The 19,200-nt window shown below is 39.6% G+C and overlaps 1 protein-coding gene across 2 annotated transcripts in view; it reads left to right on the forward strand.

The window, feature by feature from the left end:
- The first annotated feature begins 194 nt into the window (after positions 1-194).
- The window catches only part of Cep120 (centrosomal protein 120), a 58,428-nt gene continuing 39,422 nt past the window's right edge, over positions 195-19,200 (forward strand). The window contains exons 1-9 of one of the 2 annotated variants that reach the window (XM_042674392.1): positions 195-277; positions 4,701-4,857; positions 6,406-6,520; positions 8,285-8,426; positions 10,307-10,455; positions 13,043-13,240; positions 16,016-16,243; positions 17,341-17,557; positions 18,624-18,801. In XM_042674392.1, the coding sequence (XP_042530326.1) occupies positions 229-277; positions 4,701-4,857; positions 6,406-6,520; positions 8,285-8,426; positions 10,307-10,455; positions 13,043-13,240; positions 16,016-16,243; positions 17,341-17,557; positions 18,624-18,801 (1,433 nt within the window). In that variant the 5' untranslated portion in view covers positions 195-228. The remainder of the gene's footprint in view (positions 278-4,700; positions 4,858-6,405; positions 6,521-8,284; positions 8,427-10,306; positions 10,456-13,042; positions 13,241-16,015; positions 16,244-17,340; positions 17,558-18,623; positions 18,802-19,200) is intronic. The other variant, XM_042674393.1, reaches the window with a different exon arrangement.

Here is a 19,200-nt window from a genome sequence, read left to right on the forward strand (position 1 = left end):
GCGGCAGCAGGTCCTGAGGCGGCGGACTCGCTTCCGAGGGCCGCGGGGCCGGGTCGCGGAGCGGCTTCCGCGTCCCGTCACGGGCCGGGCGCGGGCCGGGGGAGGCCGGGGCGCGCCGCGGGCCCGGAGCGGCGCCGCGCGGCGGGGGCTGCGGCGGGCGGGCGCCCCGGGGCCTCCCGCCGCTCACCCGCGGCCTCTCTACCCCGCCTCCGCCCGCCCGCCGCGACCATGGTCTCCAAGTCCGACCAGCTCCTCATCGTCGTGTCCATCCTCGAAGGTGAGCGGCGCGGCGCCGGCCGCCGCATCCGGGGCTCGGAGGCCCGGCGCGCGTGCGCGCGGCCCGCCCGACCCCGACCCCGGCCCCGCGCCCAGCCCGGGCCGCGGAGTGGAGGCGCAGGGCTCGGACGGCCCCGGTGGTGCGGGGCGCACGGTGGCCCAGCCTCCCGTGTGCTGGGGGGCGGACGGTGTACCGCAGGGCCCGAGGGCCGGGGGGCCGCGGGGAGTACGCCTAGCTCTTGAATTGGGAAGCCCTCCGCTGCAGAGAAGGCACGGCTGCCGAAACACCGCAGACCCTCTCACAGCCCGGCCGGAAAGCGCCACGGCTTCCGTCCTGGGGGCCTTTCCCTTGTAGCGTGTGAGACCCCGTCCTCCTGGGACGATCAGTTAACGAGCAGAACCCCGCACAGTAAGGTGTAAGACACTCTTAGTAACATGGACGGTGAATACAGGTCTTGAGGGTAGAGCATGATGGTTGAAGTGTCTTTTATTGTAAACGTCTGATAGCCGAGGGCAGGGAAAAAAAAAATCATCCCTGGGCCAGGCATTGATGGCTCACACCTATCATTCCAGCCTTTCAGGAGGCTAAGATCCGAGGATTGTGGTTCAAAGCCAGCCCACGCAGGAAAGTCCCAAGACTTTTTTTTGGGTTCCGGTAGTGGGCCTGAACTCTGGGCCTGGGCGCTGTCCCTCAGCTCTTCAGCTCAAGGCAAGCCCTCTACCACTTGAGCCACAGCGCCACTTCCGGCTTTTTTCTTTTTGCTTATGTGGTGCTGAGGAATCGAACCCAGGGCCTCATGCATGCAAGGCAAGCGCTCTACCACTGAGCCACCTTCCCAGCTCCCCAAGACTTCTTAACTCTGCCAAAAAGCCAGAAGTAGAGCTATGGCTCACGTGGTAAGAGTGCCAACCTTGAGGGGAAAAGCTAAGGGGCAGTACCTGGGTCCTTATTCAAGCCCCAGTATTGGTGTGTGAGTATGTGCACGCGCGCGCGCGCACATACACACACACACACACACACACACACACACGAAGTTGTTCCCCCAGCAACTGGATGATCAGGACCACAAGTCTGTGGGAATGAAATGCTGGTGGAGCACTGAGGAAGGTAGCAGGACCACCAGCAGAGTGGGCAGTGAATATTTAGGAACATCCTCCAAGACAGCAAAAAAAATCCCGTCTAGTTGGAATGTGGTGAGGATCTTGAAAACCAAGTAGTTCAGAATTCATGTTCTAAGAAATAGGTTGGTGGTAGATAGTCCTAAATAGAAAAGCACTTTACACAAGTTTAGTAGTAACCTTCTCGGGGAGAAGAAGCTAGAGTCAGGAATGTCAGTTAGCTTGTTGCCACAACATACCTAACCTTGATATATAGTTCTTTCTCCAAACTGTTCCTGCTCTTGTGTTTGTTTATTTTCCCTTTCAGTACAACCTTACAGTTGCCCCAAGCCAAGAACCTGGAGTTCCTAAGAACTTGACTCTTTCCCATCTCTATCTTACAAATGGCTACCCGGTGTTGTGGATTTCATTTTCTAAATAATAACAGGGGTCTCCATATAAATTTTTTAATACTTTTTTATTGTAAAAATACTGTACAGAGGGGTTACAGTTACATGAGCAAGGTAATGAGTACATTTCCTATCAAGCATTGTTGTTTTTCCCCTACCATCCCTTCCCTCCCACTTCCACAACTACACTTCCCCTGCCCCCAAATTGTAAAGTTCATTTTTCAACAGTGTCTTGTGCATCCCATTGTTACAGGTCAACCTGTATCCCTATTTAAGCATTTTGTTTTTTCCCTTCCCCTCCCAAATTAGAAAAATGTATATACAAGATGCAGGGCACCAACAGCAAATACAGTGGAGGAGGAGCATACGGAGAAACAAAAAAAAAATCACATGGTACATTGTAAATTATGTTAGAAATAATAGCAAGAAAGCAAAAACCACTTGTGTCCCTATCTTGGGGTTCATTTCACTTCACATCATCTTATCTGGTCATATGTACATAGCTTTTGACCTTTTCTGCTTGTCTCAGCCATATAAACTTTCAAATGGACAAATTTCCACTGAATACCTGGATTAGAGGCATTTGTTATCCACTAACCTATTGTAATCTTCAATAATATATTTCCTACATTTTTTCTTCCTCCTAGAAACATCTAACATTTCCTACAATCTGGCAATAACCATTATGACATTAAATCTTACAGTCTTCAGATTTTTCTGTTCCTTAAAAGGCAATGACTGCTCCTTAGAATAGCAAATGTTATCCTTTGTGGTAGAAGTCTTTCCTGCTCTGTCAGTCTCTTATACAGCCAGCCAGCTTCTCCCATATATTGACTGCTTTTAATTTCTTGTCTTCAGTTCTGGGAATACCTTTTATTCAAAAGAAATTGAATTCCTACTGAAAAGTAACATTTAAACTGTGAATCAAATTTCAAGGAAAGGATAAGGCTTCTTTTTTTTTTTTTTAATTGTGAAAATACCATACAGAGGAGTTACAATTACATGGGCAAGATAATGAGTACATTTCTTATCAAGCATTGTTAACTCCTCCTTTGTTTCCCCTTCCTATCCCTTCCCATTTCCCTCCCCACTCCTCCCCAAAGTTGTAAAGTTTGTTTTTAGACATAACAACTTGTACATTTCATTGTTGCAATGGGTCTACCTGTATCCCTATTTAAACGATTTGTTTTTTCCCTTCCCCTCCACAAATTATACCAACATCAAATACAGTGAAAGCAAGAGTTATACTGTGGGGGAGGGACATACAATGCAACAAAGAAATCATCTTAGGGATAAGACTTCTTTTGGTCTTAATATGTTCCTTGTCTTTGAGTTGAGGCAGGCATCTTGTTCTACTGCCTTTCCTCTGTTCTCTGTTCCTCTCTTTGGTATCATTATCTGACTGAAACTGTAAGTTAACATATATGAAGTTCACTTTCATGTGTGAAATTTATAAGAGAAACTAATGATCTTGTAGAGCAGTCAGAAATGAGGTTCTGAGAGAGGCCTTTGGGTACTAATGAAAACTGGGCTGTGCGTGTCACCACTTATAGTAGAGTGTTTACCCTCAAGTGAGAGCCTCAGGATGAGACTCAAATTTGCAGTCCAGTCTTTTCTGACCAAGTAGCTTCAGCTAGAGTAGCAATAGAACTCCTTAACAGTGGTTAAAATTTCTCATCCTGATCCCTTCACCAGACTTTTTTGTTTGTTTATGAACTGTGACAGCTTTATCAAAGATTTTTTATTACTCCAGCTTTTTTTTTTATTACAGATGATGATAGAGAAACTAATTTTAAAAAAATGTGCCAGGTACCAGTAACAGAATTTTGCATTTTTCAGGGTTTTTCTAAAAAGACTTTTTTTTTTTTTTTTTTTTTTTACTTTTTTTTGTCAGTCATGGGGCTTGAACTCTGGTCCTGGATGCTGTCCCTCACCTCTTCAACTCAAGGCAAGCACTCTACCACTTGAGCCACAGTGCCACTTCCAGTTTTCTGGTAGTTTATTGGAGGAGATAAGAGTGTCATGGGCTGACTTTGAACTGTGATCCTCAAATCTCAGCCTCCTAAGTAGCTAGGATGTTTTTAATTTTGTTCAGATGGTGGCAGAACCTCGCAAAGCTGATAACCACTACTGATTCATAACATACTGCTATTACTGGCCCTTTATATAAATAAAAAAACATACCTATATATATAGATATATGCATATTTATATATAATTTGAATTTTTGGAAACATTAGATGTGCTATCAACTTTGGAAAAAGTATCCCAGTTTACTGAGTTGGCATTGTGTGGAAATTAATAGCCATATAGGTCTAGAAATGTTAAACCTAATTTTCCATTTATATAGGAGTAAACACATAATATTAAATATGTAAGATCTTATCTATGTGAATTTGATTACAGAAACTAATCTGAGTCTGTGAGATTTTTTTGTCATTTATGGGGCTTGAACTCTGGGCCTGAGTGCTGTCCCTCAGCTCTTCAACTCAGGGCTAGCTCTACCATTTGAGCCACAGCACCATTTCTGGTTTTCTGGTGGTTTATTGGAGATAAGAATCTCATGGACTTTCCTGCCCGGGCTGGCTTTGAACCTGGAGCCTCAGATCTCAGCCTCCTGAGTAGCTAGGATTATAGGCACGAGCCACTGGCACCTGGCTCTGTGAGACTCTTATATGCAATTAACCACCAAAAATCTGGAAGGAGAGCTGGGGCTCAAGTGGTAGAGTGCTAATCTTGATCAAAAAAAGCTCAGGAATAGTGCTCAACCCTGAGTTCAAACCCTAGGACTGGCATGCATGCACACACATATACACACATACACATACACGCACACACACACACACACTCACTACTAAATGAGCCTACTTGGTTTTTGTATATTTCCAATTAATCTGCATACTGTTGTTTCTTCAGGTCGTCATTTTCCCAAACGTCCAAAGCATACGCTTATAGTAGAAGCAAAATTTGATGGAGAGCAGTTGGCTACTGATCCTGTGGACCATACTGACCAGCCAGAATTTGCTACTGAGCTAGCCTGGGAAATTGATAGGAAAGTTCTTCATCAGCACAGGTGACTGCTATTTGCAAATTACTGTCTTCTTTGGTCTTTAGAGAGTCTAGTATCTAAAATGGATTTAAAGTTATGGCATCTTATTTTTTCATGAACTCTGTGACCAGAACAGCAAGATATTTGTGTATTAAATGATTGAAAATGTATTTCTGTCTGGGAAACCATTCCAGTACTGGCCTTTTCTTAGTATTAAATCAACTCAGAACAGGAAGTTAAGAGAATGAAATTAAGGAAAAATGTACTTGTTTCTTTGGCTAGTTTCTGTGGATTTATTTAAAGGGATGCTGAATTCTTACAGAGTATCAAAAAGTTGTAAGTTTTTTGTGGCTCTGTAATACCTGCTGAAATAGGGTTCTGCTGTGGGGTGCCACAGCCCACATCTGTAGTTGGGCTTACAGTTGTGAGTATCCAGGGATACCACTTTGGCTGTTGCAGGCTGAGAAAATAATACAGACAAATTTAAAAGTGATGATTTTGTGCTTAAAGCAGTTAAATAGTAATTCCACTAGATAAACCTAATGACAGAATTAATTCAGCTTAGTAATGAACTAGTATGTGAACTAGTAATAAACTAGAGCTATTCTAGTTTATTAAACTAAAAGATCTCATGCTATAATAATCAGTAACGTTGTGAATCAAGTACATTGAATTATTAATTTAAAATTATTTTGTGGGGTAGCATATATTGTAGTTTGTATTTTATATCTGATGTTGTGGTGTAAGAAAGGTTACCAAAAATCAGTCCTGAGGATTCATAATTTTTGACTATCAAAAGGCTTTGAAGATTAAGAAAACCTGTTCTTACTTAATAACTCTTTAGAGGAAAAAACTAAAATTTTTAACTTTTTTGCGGGGCAGTTATGGGTCTTTATCTCGGGGTCTGGGAAACACTGTCTCTGATCTCTTTCACTCAAGGCTAGTGCTCTACGATTTTGAGCCACATCTCCACTCTGGTTTTCTGGTGACTAATTGGAGATAATAATTTCACGGACTTTCCTTCCCAGATTGGCTTTGAATCCTCGATCTCAGCCTCTTGATTAGCTAGGTAGGATTACAGACGTGAGCCACCAGTGCCTGGCCTAAAATTTCAACTTTTTTTTTTTTTTGTAGTAGTATAGAGGCAAATATATTTTACAGTTCTTTCTGGTCAAAGAGGTCATTTTGTGTGTCTCTGTGTATGCTAGTCCTGGGCACTGTCTCTGAGCTTTTTTAAAGCTCAAGGCTGGTGTTCTACCACTTGAGCCATGGCTCCAGTTCCTGTTTTTTTGGTGGTTAATTGGAGTAAGAGTCTCATGGACTTTTATGCCCAGGCTGGCTTCAAATTGTGATCCTTAGATCTCAGCTTCGAGAGTAGCGAGGATTATAGGAATGAGCCATTGGTGCCTGGACTGAAGAGGTCTTCTTCAAAATAAAATAGAAAATAGATATAGCTTACCCAATTATCATTACATTTTAGTTATATGGATAATGCCATTTTTTTCAAGTTTAATATTGAGTGTTCAATATTGAGAAAAAGCTATCTTACTTCTCACATAAATTGTTTTGCAGGTTACAGCGTACTCCAATCAAACTCCAGTGCTTCGCCTTGAATCCTTCATCTTCAGCCAAAGAAGTCATAGGTTACATTGTTCTGGACTTAAGAACTGCTCAAGAAACAAAACAGGCATTGTCCTCTTGATATTTCTATGTTAGACATTGATTACTTTCAGTAGACATTGGATTAGTGAAAATAAAATAAAATACTGGACCTGAAACACATTGCATACTTGAGCCAGTGGCATAGCTCTGATGTTTTGTTTATGGAAAAATCAACCTTTTTCATTATTCCTTTGAACTCTTTCTCAAAGAAATTTGTCTCTGTGCTCCAACCTATGTTTAAGTAGCTATGAGCTCAACCTTAACATCTTCAAGTCCAGAGTTTTTATTTAAAATTCTTGAACGTGTTCCTTGCTGTAGAAAATGGTCATCCCTCTCTTGTTGTATGAGATAGAAACAGAAATCTTTCCTGATATTTGGCTTCCCTTTTTTCATAGTTCTCCATTCTTCTTGATCTGTCTACTATTCTGCATTTCACTAATGCTACCTCAGTTTTTTACTTTCATAATCACCTCCTCATTGGTTTCCCTGCTTCCTGTTCCTTACAGATGCTTTCAGGGAACCAGCTGCACATTATGTGACATTAAGTGTATATCAGTGACATTGTTATCTATTTAAAATTGCATTTATGTTAGTCTTTTGTCTTTCACTCTGGCATGAATCATTGTGTCATATTCTAATAATAGTACATTAGTACATATAATACGCACTCATGGGCAGATTGTCCCGGTTCGTGAGAATTCCAGGTAGTTTGGATAGGAGTTTCTGATGTTGCTGGAGTGAGGGTTACTCTATATAGAACTTTATTCAGTGACAGGCTTTTGTTTAATATCAATCAAGTAATAGTTCATAACTCAGAACTATATTGTCAGGCCTTTAGTTTCTTTAGTATTTTTTTATTAGCAGTAAGATTTTCTTAATTGATGTCAGTATTATAAAGCAGAAATGAGGCAGGAAGAAAAGGTATACAAAGCATGAAATAATAGGCATTAGGGAAATAGAAAACTACATTTTCTATATCTAATGTGAGGAATGCAGGGAGTGAAAATAATCCAGCAAGCCTGACGCCGGTGGCTCACGCCTGTAATCCTAGCTACTCAGGAGGCTGAGATCTGAGGATCCAGGTTCAAAGCCAGCCCAGGCAGGAAAGTCCATGAGACTCTTTTCTCCAATAAACCACTCAGAAAACTGGAAGTGGTGCTGTGGCTCAAGTGGTAGAGTGCTAGCCTTGGCTGAAGAGCTGAGGGGCAGCTCCCAAGCCCAGAGTTCAAGTTCCAGGACAGACAAAAAATAAAATAAAACAAAAATGCAGAAGTGCTACTTACTGGACATTGTGTTGAAAATGAATTATACAACTGTGGGTGGGAGATAGAAGGGAAAAACTGGGAGAGAGCAAGGGAAGGGGTGAAAGTGTCCAAAAAGCAGTGTACTCTTTACCTGACTTACATAACTGTAACCCTTCTGTATATCACCTTTATAATAACAACATAAAAATTTAAGAAAAAAATCATGTAAGAAGAAGTAGAAGGTTGTAAAGATAGAAAGAAATAGCTTTTTTCTTTCCTTTAATATTTTACCTGTTGAAGCATAAGAATGGGAGAAATGAAGGCAGCCTCAATGTTTTAAGTTATTTTTCCAAAGGGAAATCCAGTTAATGGCTTCCAAAGTGGAATTAATTCTTTTCTAATAAAATGTGGGAGGGAGAAGGTAGTTAAGAGAGGAAAATTACTGACAAACTATAGGTCGTTTATTTAGAACCTTAATGAGCATTTCCAACAGATTTTTTTCCTATTATCTATTAAGATGTTCCTGTTGTGTTGTTTTGCTCTAGGCACCAAAATGGTACCAGTTGCTGAGTAATAAATACACCAAGTTCAAGTCTGAGATACAGATAAGCATCACTTTGGAAACAGATACAAAAGCACCGGTGGATAGTTTTAAAGCAAAGGGGGCCCCCCCTCGAGATGGAAAAGGTTTGTGCACCATCTCTAAAGGCATTCTCTGAGAAGTTCATCTGTGGACTAGAAGGTTAGGAGGGGATAGCACAAGGAGAGCCGTGTGGGAGGGTTAGCTGAGCTTACACAGGGAACTGGACAAACTTAACATCTATTTTCTTTCTTTCTTTCTTTTTTGTCGGTCCTGAGGTTTGAACTCTGGGCCTGGGCACTGTCCCTCAGCTCTTCAGCTCAAGACTAGCACTCTACCACTTGAGCCACAGCACCACATCTGGCTTTTTCTGCTTATGTGTTGCTGAAAAATTGAACCCAGGGCCTCATGCATGCAAGGCAAGCGCTCTACCACTGAGCCACCTTCCCAGCCCCTTAACATCTATTTTCAATCCAAGTACATCAGACAAATATTGTGATGTTGTAACACCTCCAGCACTTGTTGTTTTAACTCATTTGAAATCTTGCAAAGAGATATTTTTTCTTTTCCTCATCTGGTATAATCTAGAACAAAGAATTTTGTATTTTTGAAAATTGCTACTTAGTTTTGCCATCACTGTCATTAAGGGTGTGGAGTGAAATTGGAGAGTACAGAGAGTTGCACATAGATCCACCTCATCCATCATCAACATCCCAAACCTAGGATGTGATCACAACTGGGGAAATTTCATTGATACTTCATTGTCGCTAGAAGTCCATGGTTGTGTGCAGAATACTTGCACTTCCCTAAAGCTTTTCTGTGTAACCCCTCCCCTCACCAAGATCCTACATTACTTTGAGTATGTTCTCCACAGTTCGCATGTGGGAAATTGAGTGCTAGGTTAATAGTATTCTTGCTATAAGTATTTATTAGCTACAGCATGTTTTTTTTAATTATGTACTAATTATCTAGTTTACTTTTTTAAAATTGGCTTTAAGTGGGGGGGAGTTGTTACCTTTCCACATGTGTTCAGTGTGTGCCAATCTGTCTCATCCCCCATCTAAAACGTTGCAACCACTTTTATTGATCTATTTGTGTAGTTGCAAATACACTATTTTAATTGTATTTGACCTCCTTCATTTCCTTGTTAACCCAGTCCTTTCCCACCAGTACCTACTTCCTGACAGAATGTATTTCCCTTTACCCCCCTTTCTGTTATCAGTCAACAGCTTTCATATAACATACTACAAAGTTGTTCCCCACCTTTTTTTTTTTTAATGAAGGCTTTTTACATGCAGGTTTCGTATGGATACTTATGTCATCTGTATTATTTTTTTCCTTATCAGGGGACTTAGGCAGATCTAGGTTTTCTACCTCCCAGCTTAGATTCATTGTGAAACCTATTTTAGATGTTTTTTCTATATGGTTTATTGTTTTTATGAAAATGTTATCAGAATATTTTTGGCAGTAAAATTTGAACTCAGGGTCTCAAGTGATAGACTTTTACTTAGTTGGCCCTCGACCATGTGAGTAACACCTTTAACCTGGCTTTTTTAAAAAAAATTGTTTTAGAGATGGAGCCAGGTTTTCTGTTGAGTGTCTTCAAACCCTAGTCCTCCATATATCAGCCTAGTAAATAGCTAGGATTACAGGCCTGAACCACAGATGCCTGGCTAGACTATGTTTTTTGTATATGGAAAAACAAAATTAAATGAAGTTTATTTAGAGCACATAAAAGAATTAAAGAAAACCTTTTTATATATTAGCTGTATGCATGGAAATTGTCGAGGAAATTGAAAAATATAATCAGCTTTTATAATCTTATAATGGTGCCTGCCTAAAATACCAATACTTACAAGGTTCCAGGCCAGGTTGAGCTACAAAGGAAGACATTGTCTCAAAATTGAATGAATGAAATAAAAAGTAAAACCTTACAATAATTTATAGCAAACCGCAGTCTGATGTAATTGTGTTTTTGTCTGTGAAGTGCTTGCTAGCCTCCCTGGACTTGACCCGAAGGACATTGTAGCGGTGCTGAATGAGGAGGGAGGTTACCACCAGATTGGGCCAGCAGAGTATTGTACTGACTCCTTCATTATGTCAGTGACCATAGCCTTTGCCACCCAGTTGGAGCAGGTAAGATGCTAGTGATTAGGAAATTACTGATTCATGAAGAACTTAGAAAACACCTTATTTCTTAAACCTTATCCTTTAGCTAGTAAATAGATTTGTATATATACAGTTTAAAATTTGAGATAAAAATGTGCTCATGCCAGAAACATTTTTACTTTGTGAAAAGGTATCTAGATATCAGTATCTTGAGAACAATAAATTTTATGATTTGGAGAGATTGACTATCAATAAACATTGCCATTGTCCTGTGCAAAACTTTCAGAACTGATGGAGGGAATTTTTCCGTTTACCTCTTGAATCATGTACATTTTGATAAGCAATGTCAGGAACAATTTTTCTCAGAAATACTTAATGCCTGTTGGGTCTAGGATTATATTTTACCTTGCTTGTAAGCTAACAAGTTAGCATGTTCCTTTCATGGAGATGGTAGAAGATTGGAGAGTTTAGTTCCGGATCAAAAGACTATAGTATTCCCAGCACTGAGAGCAACCTGAATATCAGTATATTTTCTTCAGTTCTTTTTCCTTGAATTCCATGTGGGGTACACAGAAAGGCAAATAAGTGGTTTTATCTCTGCTGAGGAAAATAATGTGGGAACATGCATTATTTTTATTGTAAGCAGTAAGCAGTCTTAGTTTTTTTTTCAGGAAGACATATTAACTTCTCAAGGTTACCAACTATAGAAATGGCCCTGGGAATTGGCCTGGGTAAAAGAATAGTCAAGGCCTTGTATTCCTGGTACTCAACAAGGATGCTCATGGTATACTGCCTCTTGCCAGCTGTGGCACAGGACAGCATTTGCTGTTATCCTTTTGTCTTTCTTAAAGAGAAGTCCAGTTTTCTTGACTTTTTATTGGGTGATAGCATCTGGAATAAATTCATATTTTTAAGAATAGAGATGGGTTTATGGTGCGTGCGTGCGTGCATGTATGTGTGTGTGTGTGTGTTTACATTTACTAGGACTTAAACTCAAGGCCTGGGATCTGTCCCTTACTTTTTTTGCTCAAAGCTACCACTTGAGCCACACCTCTACTTCTGGCTTTATTGGAGACTTACACAGACTTTCCTGCGTGGGCTAACTTTGAACCAAAATCCTCTCACATCTCTCTCACATCTCAGCCTCCTGAGTAATCAGGATTACAGGTGTGAGCCACTGACTCCTGGCTTATCATTAAAATTTTTGTTAGACTTGGCTTTCTTACATATATACACCCCCCATTGACATCTCACAAGTGAAATATGCATTTAGTGACGACATTTTTATTTTACTTAAAAGGTATCTAATTTTTCCCTTAAGGATTATCAGGTTAAGACTTTTTTTAAAGGAAAATTTGACTTTGTCATACTAAATTCATGCCTACTACAAGAAGGATTTTTAAAAATATTTTTTCTAATTTATTTTTAAAGTAGTATAGAGATGTCGTGAGTGCAGTGTATCTTAGATAAGAAGGATATGTTACTGTATGTGTTCTTGGGATGTTTTTTCCTTTTCCCCTACTTTTCCATTTTACGTACTTTTGTCTGTCTCCATCAGTGTACATCTTTTTCTTCATAAAGCTCTGCTTGAGGATTGCCTTAGCTTAGAGTTCTACTTTTTAGGAGTATAGGTGGTTCTCTCAATGTATGTAAACCCATGTGAGTAGAAACTGTCCAGTCAAACATGAATACATTTTAAAATATAGGATAAAAGGAATAACTTACATTTATTGAGTATCTGTTTATTCAATACTGCACTTTAAATATCTAGGTGATTATTGCTTTTTTACTATCTGAAATAGACTAACTTTATTACTATTATTTCTTTCTGCTGGTCGTGGAGCTTGAACTCTGGGCCTGGGCACTGTTCTGAGCTCTTCAGCTCAAGGCTAGCACTCTACCACTGTTTTCTGTTGGTTGACACATGGAATGTTCACAACTTCTCACTTAATAACATTCTAGTGAACATTTAGGGTCTGTTAAGAATTTAATATATATATATTTTTTTTTTGTCGGTCGTGGGGCTTGAACTCTGGGCCTGGGCGCTGTCCCTCAGCTCTTCAGCTCAAGGTGAGCGCTCTACCACTTGAGCTACAGCGCCACTTCCGGTTTTCTGGTGGTTTATTGGAGATAGGAATCTCACGATCTTTCCTGCCCCGGCTGGCTTGAACCGCGATCCTCAGATCTCAGCCTCCTGAGTAGCTAGGATTACAGGGGTGAGCCACCAGTGCCCGGCAAGAATTTAATATTTTTTTGGTAGGATAAATACCTCATTTTTTGATTATATACATCTGTATATGAGTCTTAGCAGTTCTGAGAAATTATTTTCCAATTAGATGAGGCCTACTTTTCTGATATTAATTCATAGTTTTCTAGGCCTTTTTTAACTTCTGACATAGACCAGGATATTTTATATTAAATGACCTGGATTCAGATTCTCCTATTTACCATTTATAAAGTGCAGCCTTTGTTGGTAAAGGCTATTAATTTGGTAGAGAGTGGTTAATTTTTAAAGACTTTTAAAAACCAACAATATGGGAAGAAATTTAGAGTACAATAGACATATGTTCAGTGATTAACAGAGTAATATTCATCTTTTTCTTTGCATGCTTAGCTAATTCCATGTACCATGAAACTTCCAGAAAGACAACCTGAATTTTTCTTTTACTATTCTTTACTGGGAAATGATGTCACAAATGAACCCTTCAATGATTTGATCAATCCAAACTTTGAGCCAGAGAGAGCATCTGTTCATATTCGCAGCAGTGTAGAAATGCTTCGTGTTTACTTGGCTCTTCACTCTAAACTACAGGTAAGTAATATGGCAAGTTTTTGTTTTGTTTTTTAATTGAAGATGGGTTTTGGATTTGGTCTTGAACTCTATTCTGTTTCAGAAGTGGAGACCTTTCTGCCATGTTTAAATTTTTTTTTTTTATGTATTAGCTTAGTTACTGGAATTACAGTTACTTCAGAATTTTAGAAGGTAACACTTCTCCACCCAGTTATTGAGAAAAGAGGTATATCACTTATTTTAGTATACTATAGTAGGAAATTTTACCAGAACCTAGAGCTGTGGTCACAGGTCATACTTTACATTTCAGATTTACTTTGTTATTAAAATTAGAGATTATGACAACTTTCTAAAATCTACCTTGGGTATTTTTTAAACCTTTTTTGTTTGTTTTGGCAGGCCAGAATTTGAGTTTAAGACCACCTACTTGCTAGGCAGGTACTCTACCACTTGAGCTAAGCCTCTCATCCATTTTTGCTTAGTTTCCTTCCTTCCTTTCTCTTTCTTTCCCTTTCTTTCTCTTTCTTTTTGTCTGTCATGGGGGCTGAACACGGCCTGGGCTGGGCGCTGTCCCTCAGCTCTTCAGCTCAAGGCTAGTAGTGCCCTACCACAGCGCCACTTCAGGCTTTTTCTGCTTATGTGGTGCTGAGGAATTGAACCCAGGGCCTCAGGCATGTGAAGTAAGCACTCTACCACTGAGTCAACTTCGCAGCCCTAGTTGCTTTTCTGATAACATGTCTTAGTGCTTCTCGCTTCTTCCTCCAAATACAATCCAGTGATGAATGGACCATACTTTAAGCAAATGGTTATCTAATCCTGTGCCACCTCACTTTTACTGCCTCATTGATATTTGATTAAAAGTAACCATCCTAAAAGATAAAAGAGTAATTGTGTATGTATGCTTGTGTGCCCAAGTGTGCATGCACACACCCCCCTCTATTGCAGTTGAACCTCCGGGCCTGGGTGCTGTTCCCTTAGTTTTTCACTCAAGGCTGATACTCTACCACTTGAGCCACATCTCTGCTTTGACTGGTTAATTGGATTCCTGCCAAAGCTAGCTTCAAGCTACAATCCTCAGATCTCAGCCTTCTGAGTAAATGAGATTACAGGTGTGAGTTACTAGAATTTGGATTAGATTTACTTTTACATAGCATCTGATTTAGAAAATGTTCACACAGTGAAAATGGTAGCACATGCTTTCCACTTGGGAGGAAGAAATGTGGAGGATCATATAGTTCTAGGTCAACCTGGGCATAAAGTGAAAACCTACATCAATAACCAGTGCAAAAAGGGGCTAGAAGTATAGCTCAAGGGGAAATGTCTGCCAGCATGTGGCCCTGAATGTAATCTCTGGTACTGCCAAATTAAGACTTAAGTTATACTGAATAATGGATTTACGCTTGTAATCTTAGCCACTTGAGAGGCTAAGATTGGAGGATCACAGTTCAAGGCCAGCATGAGCATATGCACAGAGACTCACAACAGTGGCATATGTCTGTTACCTCAGTTATGTGGGAAGCTGAGATAGTGACGATTATAGTTCCAAGCCAGCTCAGGGAACAAGAATCCAGGAGACTCCATCTTAGTGGAAGAAATTGGGCATGGTATTGTGTACCTGTCATCCCAGCTAAGGTGGTGTGTTGCTGTGTAGTGGCATGGCTGGGACAAAAAGTGAGACTGTCTCAGATGGCTTTCAGGTAGCGCTTCTGATTGGCAGGCACAAGGTTCAACCCCCAGTACTGCGTTAAAAAAAAAAAAGACATTTTTCGTGTAACTGTAACCCTCTGTACAATATTTTTATGATAAAAAAATTAAAAATTTAAAAAAAAAAGAAAAGATAAAGTTGTAAGTTGGGCCTGTTACCACATGCTGAAAATGGAAAAATGTTTAAACTAATTATTCTTCAGTATACTGTTTTCCAAGCCTTCCACCTAGTATGGGAACAGAATAGTCCCATGACAGGTTCCTATTTCTTCTTTCCTTAGTGCAGTTTTTAGCATGTTGAGATTTTGCCTAGCCACCATTGACTTTTCATTCCAGAAGCACTGTTTTACTTTTTGGTGTTGCGCCCTTGATTTTATAATACAAAGCCCTAGAATAAGACTTAAAAACAATCAAGGTATTTTATGCAGGAAGAAGGCAAAATTATTTGAGGTTTTAAAGTTCCAAATTGGGCTGATCCACTGACTTAATTTTTAGAATTACGTTTGAATTAATGTCAAGGTAGAACTAGAAGCTGGTGGTTACTGGTGGTCCACAACCGTAATTCTAGCTACTCAGGAGCTGGAACCTGAAGGTTAATAGTTCTAAGCCAACCCTGGCAGAAAAGTTTATGAGACTACATGTGGAGACTGTATCTCCAATGAGCCAGCAAAAAGACTGGCTGGATGAATGCTCAACTCATAAGGTGTCAGCTGTGAGCAAGAAGCTAAGTGAGCAAAAGGTCTGGTGTTCAAAAAATCGGAAAGCCACTTAAGGTATTTTTCTATTTAAATTCACATTCATTTTTTATTATGAAATTTGCATATGCAAAGTAGCATAATGAAATAAAGTACTCATTCACTGAAGAGACAAAAAAGATAATATCTGTGTATACCTCATAGAGCAAAGAAATGAAAAAGAGCCGAGAACTGTTATTGAGTCCCCATTGATCTATGTCTTACCACCAGTTTTAACAGTCGTGCGTGAGAATTTCATTACTCTGTGCAGGTCTTTTATAACTTATATTAAGTTTATAGTATTTAAAAAGGAAGAGAAAATACAAAGTTGCATTTTGATTTTTCCCTTTTGTTTTAGATCCATCTCTGCTGTGGAGACCAGTCTCTGGGCAGTACAGAAATACCTTTAAGTGGATTGCTAAGAAAGGGCAGCACAGAAATCAACCAGCGCCCTGTCACAATTGAGGGTGCTTTTACCCTTGACCCACCAAATCGAGCTAAACAAAAGCTTGCACCTATTCCTCTGGATCTGGCCCCAACTGTGGGAGTGTCTGTGGCCCTGCAGAGAGAAGGCATCGAGTCCCAGGTGAGGAATGACTCTGTTTCCCTCTTCCCAGCGTCTCCAGTACCTCATTACCAAAGAGCCTCAAGAGTTACCTGGCATAACAGTGTCTTCATTCTTAACCAGTAGCCTACATTATATAAGCTCTTTTCTGAATAAAACTTTCAGAAAAGTGCAGAGGTTTCTGCTGTATAGTGTGTGACTGTGCTCATAGCCCACTTAGCTTTGGGACCATCTTCTTGTGTAGTAGAAAATGTTTCCTTCCTTTCCCAACTTACAATTTTTTTTGCTCTTAGGAGGGGTGAGGATGTCTGTGTAAGGTTCACGGAGTCATTTAGTATGTGGCAGGCCAGGTGTGTAATGTTTCCCCAGCTGCCTGTGGCCGGTCTTGTGATGGGATAATTTGGTGTGGCTGGTAGTGATAACCATTAGCAGAATAAAAGGTTCTCCACCCTGCAAGGAACTGATAACAGGCAGCACTTGGAAACCTAGTTTTTGAGACTCCGCAGAGGTGGTATCTTTTTGATTTTGACACAAACCCAGCTAAAATAAAAGTTTGGGCTCATTAGAGTTTGTAGCCTCCATAATCTTAGGCAGATTTTGTAGCAGAGATGGGCATTTATTTGAATGTGAATTATTTTTCATTGTATCTCTGCAAAATCAAGTTTAATGTCTTCTTGCAAAGAATCACTCTATAGGTAGGTGGTAAATTAAAGATAGAAAAGCTGGGAAACAAATATGGTTTATAGGGTAGTGTAGCAAAGTAAGAAACCCTCCTCCTAGATGTCTGTTTTATTCTGTGTAGGATATAGGCCTCTACTATGCTCTTACCTATTCCCAGGGTCACCTAAGCCTGACTTTTCTCATATATCCCTTCTTACCCATTAGGATGTATTTTGATACTCTGCTCTTGGATGTATGTCCTTCCTGTTCATCTTCCTTTTTCTGGTCCTAGATGCTATAAGAAAATTTGCAAATTATGAAGAAAAGTAGACTAGGAATATCCAAACTGGGAAAGGAAGCTTGTGGTTTAAAAAAAAAAAAAACACAACGTCAAGTTTTTGCTTAATTATGAAGGAAAATATTTTGCAAATTATACATTATTTAAAAATTGTTTTTAGTCTTTAATTGAATTAAAGACCCAGAATGGACATGAGCCTGAGCATTCAAGCAAGAGAGTTTTAACCCCCGTAAAGGAGAGGACACTTGCTGGGCCAAAGTCACCAAGTGTGTCCCCTGCTCCAGCTCGCGACCAGACACCTCCAACCAAAGATGAAGCGACGGAGAGTGAGGTGGAAAGCCTACAGTACGATAAGGAACCAAAACCAAGTCCCAAGGGTAAGGTGTTCTTTTCACACATCTCTGATACGTTAGATTTTGTGATCATCTAATAAATGGCTATGAGAACTTCCTTGGGTTTTAAGTAAAATTGTTACGTAGTTTATGAACTGAAAATATGTGATGATATAAGACATTTCAGTTTGAGAAATGTAATTCTTTCAAATAGATTTATTTTTTTTAATGGTGCTGGAGAATTAACCTGAGCCAGGCCCCCCAGTCCTTTTTGCTTTATTTTTGGAATAGGGTCTGTGTTGCTAGGATGACAGATGTGTGCCACTACATTCAACTGTTGTTTGGTTTGGGGGAGGGGGGGGGTCTCATTAACTTTTTACCTATGCTGGCCTTGATTTTGACTGCCATCTTGTTGGCTATGTCACAAGTAGCTGAGATGATAGGCATGAGCCGCTAGCCCCAGCTCAAGAAGGTTTTAAACTAGTAACGTAAAAAAAATAAGTTATCTGGAATTTTAGAGAAAAGAGCTAGTAACTGCTTTATCTTGTAAAGTCATAATTATTTTTGATTATATAGGATCTGAGAATGTTTATATCTGGTTTTATAAAGTTTTTCTATCCATTGATAAAAGTCTACCATTGTAACTACTAGTATAGAAAGTAATGCTGGGTTAGGAATTAGAAGTTTGGGGTACAAGGTTTATTTGAGTAGCTGTTCTTATTAAGCATCACAATCCAATTAAGTTCTAACTCTTTTGGAACTATTTTATTTGTTCTGGAAATAATTGCAACTTGCTTAAAGAGTGATGTTATTAGATCTCCAGTATGGCCCTATGTAGCTAAACTAGGTTCAAACCTGCACTCTTCCTGGCTAAGCCTCTTGAGTTTTGGGATTATAAGCTTGCACAGGCATACACCTTTCAGATCTTTATATTTATTCTAAAATTAAAATTTAGTTTGGGGTAGGACATTTAAAGATGTTCATGTCTGTAGTTATAAGTTCATAAAAATAGTCAAATTCCTCCTTGCTTGAAGATAAATAGCTTTAAATCATCTGAATTTCTTTTGTTTGCTTATTGGTGGTGGTTTTTAAATTTTTGTGTTCATTTTAGGTATTAGTTCTTCTCTACCTGCTTCAGTGGCCCAGCCAGTGGCTCCATCCAATGTTTCAGAAACAGCTTCACGACAGAAGATTGCTGTTCCAGCAACATCACATCATTTTTGCTTTTCCATAGACTTGAGGAGTATCCATGGCTTGGAAATTGGCTATCCTGTCAACTGTATATTAAGGTGTGATTTGATTTTATGTGAGGAGAAATGTCTTTCTTCTGCCTTGGGAAACTGCAGAGAAATGTCACCAAAGAATTAAAACTTTCGTTTAACCTGTGGCATGAACAGGAAGTAAGGCAATATTCTAGTGACTTTGAACTTGAAGTGGCATTGGTGGTATGAAAGGTACCAGTCTTATCTATTCTAATATTATAGTTGTACATATTTGTAATCATTTATTGATGTTGACATTTAAAATGTAGTGCTCTTGAACTTCAGAGGGTTTCTGTTGTAGTTTTCTGGAAGGAAATGCTACAAGTCAAAGTAATGATACGACAGTATCTAATTTTTCCATAAAATAATTACAGTGGGAGGCTTATTTTCCTTATATGTACATATTATAGTTACAAATCAAAACCA

The sequence above is a fragment of the Dipodomys spectabilis genome, unplaced genomic scaffold (genome assembly GCF_019054845.1).
Source record: "Dipodomys spectabilis isolate Male_0828 unplaced genomic scaffold, ASM1905484v1 ptg000019l, whole genome shotgun sequence".
NCBI classification, from domain to species: Eukaryota; Metazoa; Chordata; class Mammalia; order Rodentia; family Heteromyidae; genus Dipodomys; species Dipodomys spectabilis.